At 50.9% G+C, this 10899-nt stretch overlaps 1 protein-coding gene across 2 annotated transcripts; it reads left to right on the forward strand.

Annotated features, from left to right (window-relative positions):
- Positions 1–768: 768 nt before the first annotated feature.
- Positions 769–10404, forward strand: SSRP1 (structure specific recognition protein 1). Of its 2 annotated transcripts, none has more exons than XM_036880458.2 (17): positions 769–928; positions 1415–1549; positions 2386–2571; positions 3176–3281; positions 3556–3746; positions 3852–4082; positions 4227–4330; positions 4433–4561; positions 4822–5043; positions 5768–5840; positions 6257–6395; positions 6547–6592; positions 7994–8123; positions 8549–8719; positions 8881–8969; positions 9497–9683; positions 9929–10404. In XM_036880458.2, exons 2-17 carry the CDS (start codon positions 1496–1498, stop codon positions 9998–10000), a joined length of 2130 nt encoding a protein of 709 aa, XP_036736353.1. In that variant the 5' UTR covers positions 769–928; positions 1415–1495; the 3' UTR covers positions 10001–10404. The 2 variants fall into 2 exon arrangements, with proteins under 2 accessions (XP_036736353.1, XP_057363049.1); XM_057507066.1 differs by having other exon boundaries at positions 779–1027.
- Positions 10405–10899: the final 495 nt, after the last annotated feature.

A 10899-nucleotide genomic window follows, 5' to 3' on the forward strand; every position in this document is an offset into this window, starting at 1 on the left:
GGGTTCTAGTCTCTGGCTTTGCTGCCAACCCGTTGACACCCTGGACGAATCTTCTTTGGGTCTCAATTTTCCCAATTGTAAAAAGGAGGAGGGAGTAGACAAATTCAAACATCTTTCCTGGTCTGGCCTCCGATTTTGCAAGATGAACCCTAGGACTACCTGGGGGTGCATGACTCCTGGAATTCCAGGCTGATGAGGTTTCAAATCAGTTCTGGCTCCAAGGTGAACCTGACACCAGCCCTTGAAACTGATGCTGCCATTTGCCAGCCTCTTCCAGGCAACCCACACATTGCGGTTGTGGATGTGTTTTTGGGTGCGGACAGTGAACTCACTTCAAAAAGGTCCCAGTCCCATGTGACAGGGGAGAGTACAGTCACTATGACACTGACACCAGCATTTTCTTTGCAGTCAGTGAGAGGGATCATTTCTCTCCACAACTTTTTTCTTCTTGTCCCACTGACTCCTTTCTACTCTAAAGAAACCACTATTGTGCAGCAGAAAGGGACACATCATTCCAACACACACACGCATCTGTGGAAAGTCTGAGGAGACAAAACGTTACGATTTCTCTTCAGAACCTAGGCCTCCACCGAAGAAGTGACTGTAATTATTAAAAGAGTCCTACACACTTCCATTTTCCAGGCGGATTTCCGGCGGGTGGACTTCAACCGCAGCCCGGCTTTCCTCAGGTCATCCACGGGTCCGACGCTCTAGGCCACCGCCTCGTCGGCGGGCAGGGCTCGCGTCTCTCTAGCTAGCTTATCCTCTCGATGGTCCGTGCACGACTTCCGGTAGCGGGACGCGGGGCCGCGCACGCGGGAAAAGCCTCCCCGGCTTCTCCGCATCCCCCGTGTCCCCGCCCCCTTTCGCGTCCCCTAGTGCGCCCACCGCCCTCACCAGGGCCGTTGCGAGGCTGCAGCCTGAGGAGGTGGGTGGTCGCCCACCCCGTGCCCAGAAGGGCTTGGACCCTGCTTCCCCGCGGGATGCTCGAGGTCGACCGTCCAGCGTTCAAATCCACGGGCAGAGAGTGAATCCATTTTACGGGGAGCGGGAGCTGTGGGCCTGGGGCCGCATCGCGGTGGGAGCGCTGGGAGGGAGACCCTCACCCTTGAGCTGGGTTGGGGCACGGGCGAGGTGCGAGCTACGGAGAGGCCCTGGGGTTCCGCCGCTCGTTGCCACGGCGCCCGGTGGGGCGCCCGGAGCGGGTGTCTCCTGGGGTGTAAGCACTTCTCCAGGCCCGGTTCTCTAGCTCGGGCTGGGCCTGGTCCCTCGAGCTCTGCAGAGTCCGCTTTTAGGTTTCCAGTCAGTGGAGATCCTGAGACACCCAGGCTCAGCCAGGGTTGCCACCTGCTCCATCCGTGGGCCTAGTGAGGTGTTATCTTTTCATGCTTATCTATCTTTCTCTTGAATTCAGATTCCCAACTTGCTGAGTATCTGCACACCCACCCAGGAGTTGGGGCCAGCTCCCAGTTGAGGCCAACAGGGGAAGGTCAGCATGGCAGAAACACTGGAGTTCAACGATGTCTACCAGGAAGTGAAAGGCTCCATGGTAAGAAGGGCTTGGGCTTTTAATACAGGTGGAGAGAGAGGAGAGTGGATTTTTGTCCACGAACAGGAGCTTGCCTTGATAATACTGCTACTTTGGAAAAGAACTCAGAGTATAAGGTGTACCTGGTGTTTCCCCAGCGAAAGGCAGTAGTGATGGAATAGTACAGACATCGAGTGACTTATGATGGTGTTACCTCCCGAAAACCCATCATAAGTGGGAAGTGCATTTAATACACCTAACCTACAGAACATCATAGCGTAGTCTAGCCTACCTTCATTGTGCTCAGAATACTTAACATTAGCCCGTAATCTGGCAAGATCATCTAACACAAAGCCTACTAAGCGTTGAATATCTCATGCAATGTACTGAATGCTTGATTGAAAGTGAAAAACAGAATGGTCATACAGATGTAGAATGTTTGCAAGTGTATTGGTTGTTTACTTTCCTGACTATATGACTGATGGAGCTGTGGCTCCCAGTTCAAAATTCAAAACTCGAAGTATGGTTTCTTCTGAATGCTTATTGCTTTTGCACCATCCTAAAGTCAAAAAATCGTTAAGTTGAGCCATCAAGAACCGGGGACTGTTGATATGAGTGATAGGGTCTCAGAGTTGGAAGGGACTGTACCTGCTGCTCGGACCAAATCTGAAATTGAGGACCTGGCAAGGTTTCTGGATACCAGGGTCAGGACTAGCATCCAGACTTCCTGGCCACTTGTTTCTTCTTTCTGGCCTTTATTACTTCACCTGTTGCACATTCAGTATGGGCATTGGGTGGGGACTGTGAGTCACTCAACATGTGCCATCCCCGTGCATTTCGGCCTGTTTTTCCAATAGAATGATGGTCGGCTGAGGTTGAGCCGCCAGGGTATCATCTTCAAGAATAGCAAGACGGGCAAAGTGGACAATATCCAGGCTGCAGAATTGACAGAAGGCATTTGGCGCCGTGTTGCTCTGGGCCATGGACTTAAACTACTCACAAAGAATGGTCATGTCTATAAGTATGATGGCTTCCGAGAGTCGGTGAGATGTCCTTTTGCTGTAAATCCCCTTTGTACTGTGTTGTCTTGTTTACTTTTTGTTTTCTAGAGAGTTGGTAGTCTTCTTCTGATAACTGTAATTGCCAGCTTTGGCTCCTTAGAGCAGGGCATTGAGGCCGTTAAGCATTGTTCACCTTTGGGTGTCTTATGCCTTGACTCCAGAAGATTTTCTGCTATTTGGAGTTTTTGGTGGGTGCTCATTGCCTTTATCCAGGTTCAGAGTCTTAGCTTGATGTTTTAGTTTAGGTTTTGTTCCTCCATTTCTACTGCTTGATTTGAAGACTTTACTGCATTTTAGTTTCCACTTCCATTAAAGCAATACATGTACAAAGTCAGATAGCACTGTGAGCCCATAACCAGGAATGTCAGTTCCTTACTTTCGTCCTTTCCCAGCCTGAGATCCGGTGCCCAGAAACAACTTCCAACAGCCTTTTAAACAATTTTATAGCTGAGGTTCTAAGTCAGCGTGAATTTCTGATAAAATGTATATTGGGGCAGTTTCTCAGAAATAGATCATCCCAGCAAGTTCAAGTTTGTGTGAAGACCACCAGGGTTCACTGGGATTGCTGTCTCCCCTCCACCCACAGGAGTTTGAGAAACTCTCTGATTTCTTTAAAACTCACTATCGCCTTGAGCTAATGGAGAAGGACCTATGTGTGAAGGGCTGGAACTGGGGAACGGTGAAGTTTGGTGGTGAGTCCTGGGGAGGCCAGGGATGAAAGGTTTCAGCGTTTACCTCCTTTTGCTGCCTTCCTACTGCTGTCTCTTTGATTCCCTATCCGTTTGTAACTCAGCATGTATTTATTAACGACCAACATGTGTCAGACATCATGCCTGGTTTTGGGGGGTACAGTGTGAACAAAAGAGCTCAGTGCTCTGTTCTCAGGGAACCTACAGTCTGGTGGGAATGTTGCTTATGCAGACATGAGGCAAGGAGTTTATGGCTTGATAAGCTCTTTTCCCACAGGGCAGCTACTTTCCTTTGACATTGGTGACCAGCCGGTCTTTGAGATACCCCTCAGCAATGTGTCCCAGTGCACCACAGGCAAGAATGAGGTGACCCTGGAATTCCACCAGAATGATGATGCAGAGGTGTCTCTCATGGAGGTGCGCTTCTACGTGCCTCCCACCCAGGAAGATGGTGTGGACCCTGTTGAGGTGAGACCTCCCCACATTGCCTTAGGAGCAGGTGGTGCTGTGCAGGCCCCAGCTGGCCTGGGAGCAGGACTCCTGCTGCCTGATGACCAGTGTGTGCTTCTTCAGGCCTTTGCCCAGAATGTGCTGTCTAAGGCAGATGTGATCCAGGCCACTGGAGACGCCATCTGCATCTTCCGGGAGTTGCAGTGTCTGACTCCTAGAGGCCGTTACGACATTCGGATCTACCCCACCTTTCTGCACCTGCATGGCAAGACCTTTGACTACAAGATCCCCTACACCACGGTGCTGCGTCTCTTTTTGCTGCCCCACAAGGACCAGCGCCAGATGTTCTTCGTGGTAAGCAGACACTACACTACTGTGGGTGGATTATTCTGGTTTTGCCCGAGTCCCTTGTAGATGGATCTCACTGGTGTTCAGTTAATCAGCAAGTTCTTGTGAAGCATCAACTGCTGCTAAACCTTGTTGGCGCTTTGTTACTAGATCAGCCTGGATCCCCCCATCAAGCAGGGCCAAACCCGTTACCACTTTCTGATCCTTCTCTTCTCCAAGGATGAGGACATCTCCTTGACTCTCAACATGAATGAGTGAGTGTCTCCCTGGGCTCGCGTCCTGATGCTGTCCTGGCAGCAGACAGTGTGCCATGAGAAGGCAACTGTGTGCATGGCCTCATTTGCCTCTGTTGGTAGGGAAGAGGTGGAGAAACGCTTTGAGGGGCGGCTTACCAAGAACATGTCGGGCTCCCTCTATGAGATGGTCAGCCGGGTCATGAAAGCGCTGGTCAACCGTAAGATCACAGTCCCGGGTAACTTCCAAGGGTGAGTGCTGGCCTGGGGTCCTGGCCTGCCCAGGGATGGGCTATACCATTTCTCCTCAGTAAACCCCTCCTGGGATGGGAATGTAGCCTCTTAGAGGCCTGGTTGGATGGATTGTGATGGGTATTGGTTGCCTCCATCAGAGCAGCTTAGTGAGCTTTACTCATTTAAGCACAGGTGTCATTGCCAAAGATGTGTGCCCTTTGGCTCTGCCACCTGCTTCCATGGTAGGCACTGATGAGGCTCCCTGCGTCCTCCACCAGGCATTCAGGGGCCCAGTGCATCACCTGCTCCTACAAGGCGAGCTCGGGACTCCTGTACCCGCTGGAGCGGGGTTTCATATACGTCCACAAGCCACCTGTGCACATCCGCTTCGATGAGATCTCCTTCGTCAACTTTGCCCGTGGCACCACCACCACTCGTTCCTTTGACTTTGAAATTGAGACCAAGCAGGGCACTCAGTACACCTTCAGTAGCATTGAGCGGTGAGAGCCTCTGCCAGTCACTTCCTGGGCATGCTGGTCCTGACCCAGCCTCATCCAGGAAGGCTAGCATGGCCCAGTGCCCTTTCCAGCCTGTGACACTCCCCTGTGACTTCAGGCTCTGAGCAGAATTTTTCTTTGGTTTCCTGGGATTTGGTCCTTCTTGGAGCACTCAGCCTTTGGAAGCTTCTCTGTTGCTTTTTCTGCATTTGAAAAATTGTTTTCCTATTACGAAAAATGTATGTGTTCAGTACTAGTTCTTACTCTCTTCCATTCCTCTGTGATGGAAATGCTCTCTCTTTCTCTTTCTTGGAATGAGCTTTGGCCTGAGAACACAGCAGCTAATGTTTATTGAGTGCTCACTGCAGACCAAACATTTTACGAACATCTTCACACTTAATCCCCATAACAATTCTGTGAAGTCTGAAATTCAGACCAGTAAAAAGATGTCCTTCCTCTGATGTCCTCTCCCTGCTCTGTGTATATTTGGCAAGTGCACACCCTTTCCTGCCTTTTCTTTCCCAGAACTCTTGAGACCCTGTATGTTCCTTTGCCTGCCTTACTGCTGTCCTCCAGGGCTCTCAGAGCTGATGGGTTGGATAATGTGGTCAAGGACTCCAGGCCCCTCAGGCTGTCCTGGCTGATGGTGTCAGAGCAGCATGCATTCACCCCTGTGTTGGCCCTATGGCCCTATCAGTGTGGTAACATGGTGCATCTCCCCTCACAGGGAGGAATATGGGAAGCTATTTGATTTCGTCAATGCAAAAAAACTCAACATCAAAAACCGAGGATTGAAAGAGGTATCTCTGGGCGGGGAAGGCTGAGCCACTTCTGTTCTCTCTATAGAGGGAGGGGGCATGGGTTTGTCTGGCTTCTTTTTTTTACTTTCTCTTTTCTTCTTACCCTTATAGAAAAAAGAGGTGCGTGTGGCCCTTCCCCCTCCTGGTGCAGGTTTCCTCAGCATGACCGTAGATCAGTCTGTGCAGCCCTGCAGGAGCCCCCAGTGGGGCTGGGAGAGGGAGGGGCTTGGACTAACCCAGCTGGCAGGAAGTCCTTGGGCACAGGCCCTGCACGCTGGCTGTGTGTGGACAATCCAGCCCCAGGGTCTTCTGGGAGCTGCTGCTCTGGTCTTACAGGCATGGGGAGTGCTTTTGAGTGTGTAGTGGTTCTGGCGCCAGGCTGAGTTGGCGCTCACTCTCATCTCTTCCCTGGCCAGGGCATGAACCCAAGCTACGACGACTATGCTGACTCTGATGAAGATCAGCATGATGCCTACTTGGAGCGGATGAAGGAGGAGGGCAAGATCCGGGAAGAGAATGCCAACGACAGCAGTGATGACTCAGGAGAAGAAACCGGTGGGCCAGCCTTGGCAGTGCTGGGCACAGGGGTGCCAGGCTCTTCACTGAGGCCAGGGCTGGGCTTACCCTGGGGACAAGCTGGGTGTCTGGGTAAGAGGGAGGGATTTCCAGTGGGGGCACAGCTGATGTAGCCTGTGTTCTTTTTCAGATGAGTCATTCAACCCAGGTGAAGAGGAGGAAGACCTGGCAGAGGAGTGAGTTTTGGTTTCACCTCTTAGGGGTCAGGTGGTGGCCTATAAGCTTAAGGGACCAGAAGGTTTCTGGACATTTCTCATGTCCCAGCATTCACTACCGACCCAGGGTGGAAAAGTGACCTGCAATGAGATGATGCATGGAAATGCTTTGAAAGTTGTCAAGGGCTTCTTGTAAGTGTAAGCCACATTGTGAAGCCAGGAAAGTGTGGTGGGGAGAGAATGGGACTGAGAGCAGTGCTCACCTACTGGCTGGGAGTCCTTGGGTCAATGTTGAATCTCAGTGTCCTCACTTCTGAGACGTGGGAGTCCTGTTGTGCTGGTTGCCTGTGTCAGAAGTGTGACTCTAACTTTAACATAAAAAGAAATTTTGTAAGTTGGTGTTGACTGGAGAGTCTAGGGATATGATTGGCTTCAGGCACCTTGATCCAGGTGCTCAAAAGTTGTGGGGTATCTGTTTCGGTTTCTTCCGATTTTCTTTTTCTTAGGTAGGTTTGCCCTGTGTGGTGTCAAATGACCCTCAGAAGCTCAGGGACGGCTTAATCCTACTGGTTTAACACCCGGAAGTTCCTCTTTCAGAGCCACAGTAAATAGCATGATTACTGCCTCTTCCTCAGTCTGAGGTAGATGTGCCCTGCTGGGCCAGAATGAGGCTCTGTGCCCACCTTTGGAGCCTGTGGTTGGAATGAGCCCCTCCTTGCAGGAGCAGGGTGGTTCCTTGCTGGAAATTGGAGCTCTCTTAATCCAGGAGAATTGGTAATGTAATGTTAGGCAGAAAAAAAAAACAGGAGTCGTCTAATTCTGCTTACCCCATACTTAGGAAGATCAGTGAGCAGAGGCTTGTGAAATGCCTTGAAAACCGTTCAGCGCTGTGTAGGTAGCAGGTGTTCCATCGACTGAGGAGTTCCACGTGTATCAGACAGGACTGTAGTTGTATGCATATGTTCTGGGTTGGACAGAAGTTGGTTTTCCTTACTCTTTATAGTAATGTGTTATCTCTTCATCAGAGACTAGAGTAGATCAAGGTGACTAACTCAGAGGAAGTGGTAAAGTAGACTTGGAGCATACTCTGGGGTACAGCAGTGCTTCTGTCCCTCGTGCATGGGGATAGAGTAGGACCTGGCCAACGCCATGACCAAAGAGCAGCCGAAGCCCACTGGTTTCTTTCATTTTTTATTGATTGATTCAGCAAATACCCCATAGTCATGGCTGCGTCTGGAGAGTGCATGGTTGAAGCCACGTCAGCAAAGGGGAGGAGGCAGGGTTGGGGACTGGTGGTGGAGGTCCTGTGGGGGTCCTCCTCTTCCCTTCTGGGCCGGTAGCTTTGGACTCGTTTCCCTCCTTCCCCGAGGTGCTGGGGTGCTGTCCTCCCACTCTGAGTCTAAACCCCCCTCTCCTTGGCAGGTTTGACAGCAACGCCTCTGCCAGCTCCTCCAGTAATGAGGGTGACAGTGACCGGGAGGAGAAGAAACGGAAACAGCTTAAAAAGGCCAAGATGGCTAAGGATCGCAAGAGCCGCAAGAAGCCTATGGAGGTGCAGACTCTCCTCTAAATGGGAGGGTGTCAGGGAAGCTATTCCCTTTACCTTGGGGCCACCACCAGTAGGACCTGTCCATTGGTCTTCCTGGGGCTGCTTTTCGTAGCCAGTGATTGTGGCCTTGAGGAGTATCTTCTTGGAAATGGTTTCTCTCAGGTCCTTGAGATAATTAGCTTTTGGGATGTCTGATGTAGGAGACAGGCTTCTTCTGTCCCAGGAGCCCAAGGAAAAGGGCCCCCGGTAAGCTAGGCATGGGAGCGGAGGGAAGACATGGGTCCTGCCCTCATGGAGCTCTCAGTCTAGCTTGATGCTGTTTAGTCCTTTCTCCAGTTTTTCTCCCAAGTAGGTGATCCAGATAATTTCTTTGGGAGAATGCGGGGTCTGTGGGAAATAGATGGCTGAAGGCATTTGGGTTCTTGAAGGTGAAGAAGGGTAAAGACCCCAATGCCCCCAAGAGGCCCATGTCTGCCTACATGCTGTGGCTCAATGCCAGCCGAGAGAAGATCAAGGCAGACCATCCTGGCATCAGTATCACGGATCTTTCCAAGAAGGCAGGCGAGATCTGGAAGGGAATGTCCAAAGAGAAGAAAGAGGTGAGTAGGTGCAAAGATGAGAGGTGTGACTCTTGCAGCTGATAGAGGGAAGTGGGCCATTGGTGGAGCTTCTCTGTATAAATTTTGCCTACATCAGGGAAGAGGTCTTATCCACTCTTGTTTTTTTTTTTTTTTTTTTTGTGTGTGTGTGTATGAGACAGGAGTGGGATCGCAAAGCTGAAGATGCCAGGAGGGAGTATGAAAAAGCCATGAAAGAATATGAAGGGGGCCGGGGTGAGTCTTCTAAGAGGTGAGTGTCAATTGCAGAATGGCCCAGTAACTGCTTTTTTAGCAGATACTTTTGCAGGTCTGGGTTGAGAATTAGGATGTTAAAGATAATAGGTATGTTTCTGACTGCAGCAGGGTAGTGCTTCTGCAAACTGGTCAGGCAGTTGCCCAAACATGGGTGATGTGCTAGAGAATTCCTGGAGGCACTGGATAAACAGGGCCCTTTCTTGAGGGTCAGTTTATTTGAAGGCATAGGGGAATTAATAAAAATTCATTGTGTAGCACAATTCACATGGATTTTTAAAAGTAGAGCAAGATATGTCAAGTTTTGCCTCTCAGGCTGCTTTAGGCCAGTCCCTGATTCTTCTGCTCGTTCACTTACGGTGCTCTCCTGTGGGGCACGTTGGGCCAACGTGGCTGGCCGTTTCCATGTCGAGTGAGATGGACTCTGTGGCTGTATTGGGAGAGGCCCTGTAAAGCTAGGAGAGTTTTGGCTTTGAAGATGGATGGAATCTGAAGGCCCAGCCCCTTTCCCTGTTGATACTATAGGGACAAGTCAAAGAAGAAGAAGAAAGTAAAGGTAAAGGTGGAAAAGAAATCAGCGCCCTCTAGGGGCTCGTCATCCAAGTCACCCTCAAGGCAGCTCAGTGAGAGCTTCAAGAGCAAGGAGTTCGTGTCCAGTGACGAGAGCTCTTCAGGAGAGAACAAGAGCAAAAAGAAGCGAAGGCGGAGTGAGGTGTGGCGGGAGTTTGGGGGGTGTGGGGCATCAGAGTCTGTGTGGGGGTTGGGTATGTTTTGGGGCCTGGGCTTCTGATTGGTCTCTGAGAGTGATGAGATGGAGTGAATGGGTGGAATTCTGAGGTTCTGAGGCTAATGCTGGAGATGCGGGAGAGGGGTTTAGTGTTCGGGGCCATTCACCACCGAAGTGGCTGGGAGACCAGGACTCTACATCTTTCCCCTTAAGAGACCTTTGATTTTCAGGACTCTGAAGAGGAGGAACTGGCCAGTACTCCCCCCAGCTCAGAAGACTCAGCATCAGGATCCGATGAGTAGAGAGGAGGAAAATTCTCTCTCCTTGGGCTTGCCTTGTCACCCCCCCACCGTCTCCTCCCCATGCTTTAGTACCAGTTTCTCATATGAAATGTAACCCTTGGATTCTGTGCCATCTGAGCAAGTTCTCCTGGTGGTATGCACTTCACTGGGGCAGCAGGGCAGGCATCTTACCCTGGCTCTTTATAATTTGGGGAGAGAGAGGATGGGAGGCAGGGCAATGCAGGATACACATCCTCATCCTATTTTCCTGACTTTGGCATGTAGCTGCTGCTCCTTCCAGTTGCTGCAGCAGGGTCATGTGAGGTCAGGCCTGTAGCTCCTAACTGGGGCCTATTTGTACTTTTATTTTGTATTTCTGGTCTGTGAAATCAACATTTAATAAAGGGAACTGACTTTGGAAACCATGTCCTTATGCCTTCTCTCTAACCCTGTTGTCTTGCTCCCACTCTTGGTGGTTACCACACTTCTGAAAGGGAGGGCCCTGCTGGCTAGACAGAGGGCTGGTCTCCAGGTATGTCGTCTTCTGTTCCCGGCCAGACAAGCATTGGTTTTCTAACTCTCCTGCCGGGATGGGCCACCTGAGAGTCTAGAAATGAGAGCTGATTTGATTAGGAAGTCTCTTCTCAGTTCCACTCCATTAGCCACACGAAGTGGGGGGCTGGCGGGGGCAGCTTCTGGCTCCATCCTTAATCACCTATGAGTCAAGGGTCTTCCAGGGCTTTAGATAATGGAATCAGGATTGACTAGCCTCCCTGCGGCCAGGGGAATGGAAACCTGAGCCTGGAGTGTTGGGGAGGGTGAGTGGTGTGTGTGGGGGTAGGGGCAGTCTGATGGGGATGCAGGAGAGGTATGGAGTATGTGAAGCTTTTGTGCAGTGAGGAAGAGTATACACCAGATTT

The sequence above is a fragment of the Manis pentadactyla genome, chromosome 9 (genome assembly GCF_030020395.1).
Source record: "Manis pentadactyla isolate mManPen7 chromosome 9, mManPen7.hap1, whole genome shotgun sequence".
NCBI classification, from domain to species: domain Eukaryota; kingdom Metazoa; phylum Chordata; class Mammalia; order Pholidota; family Manidae; genus Manis; species Manis pentadactyla.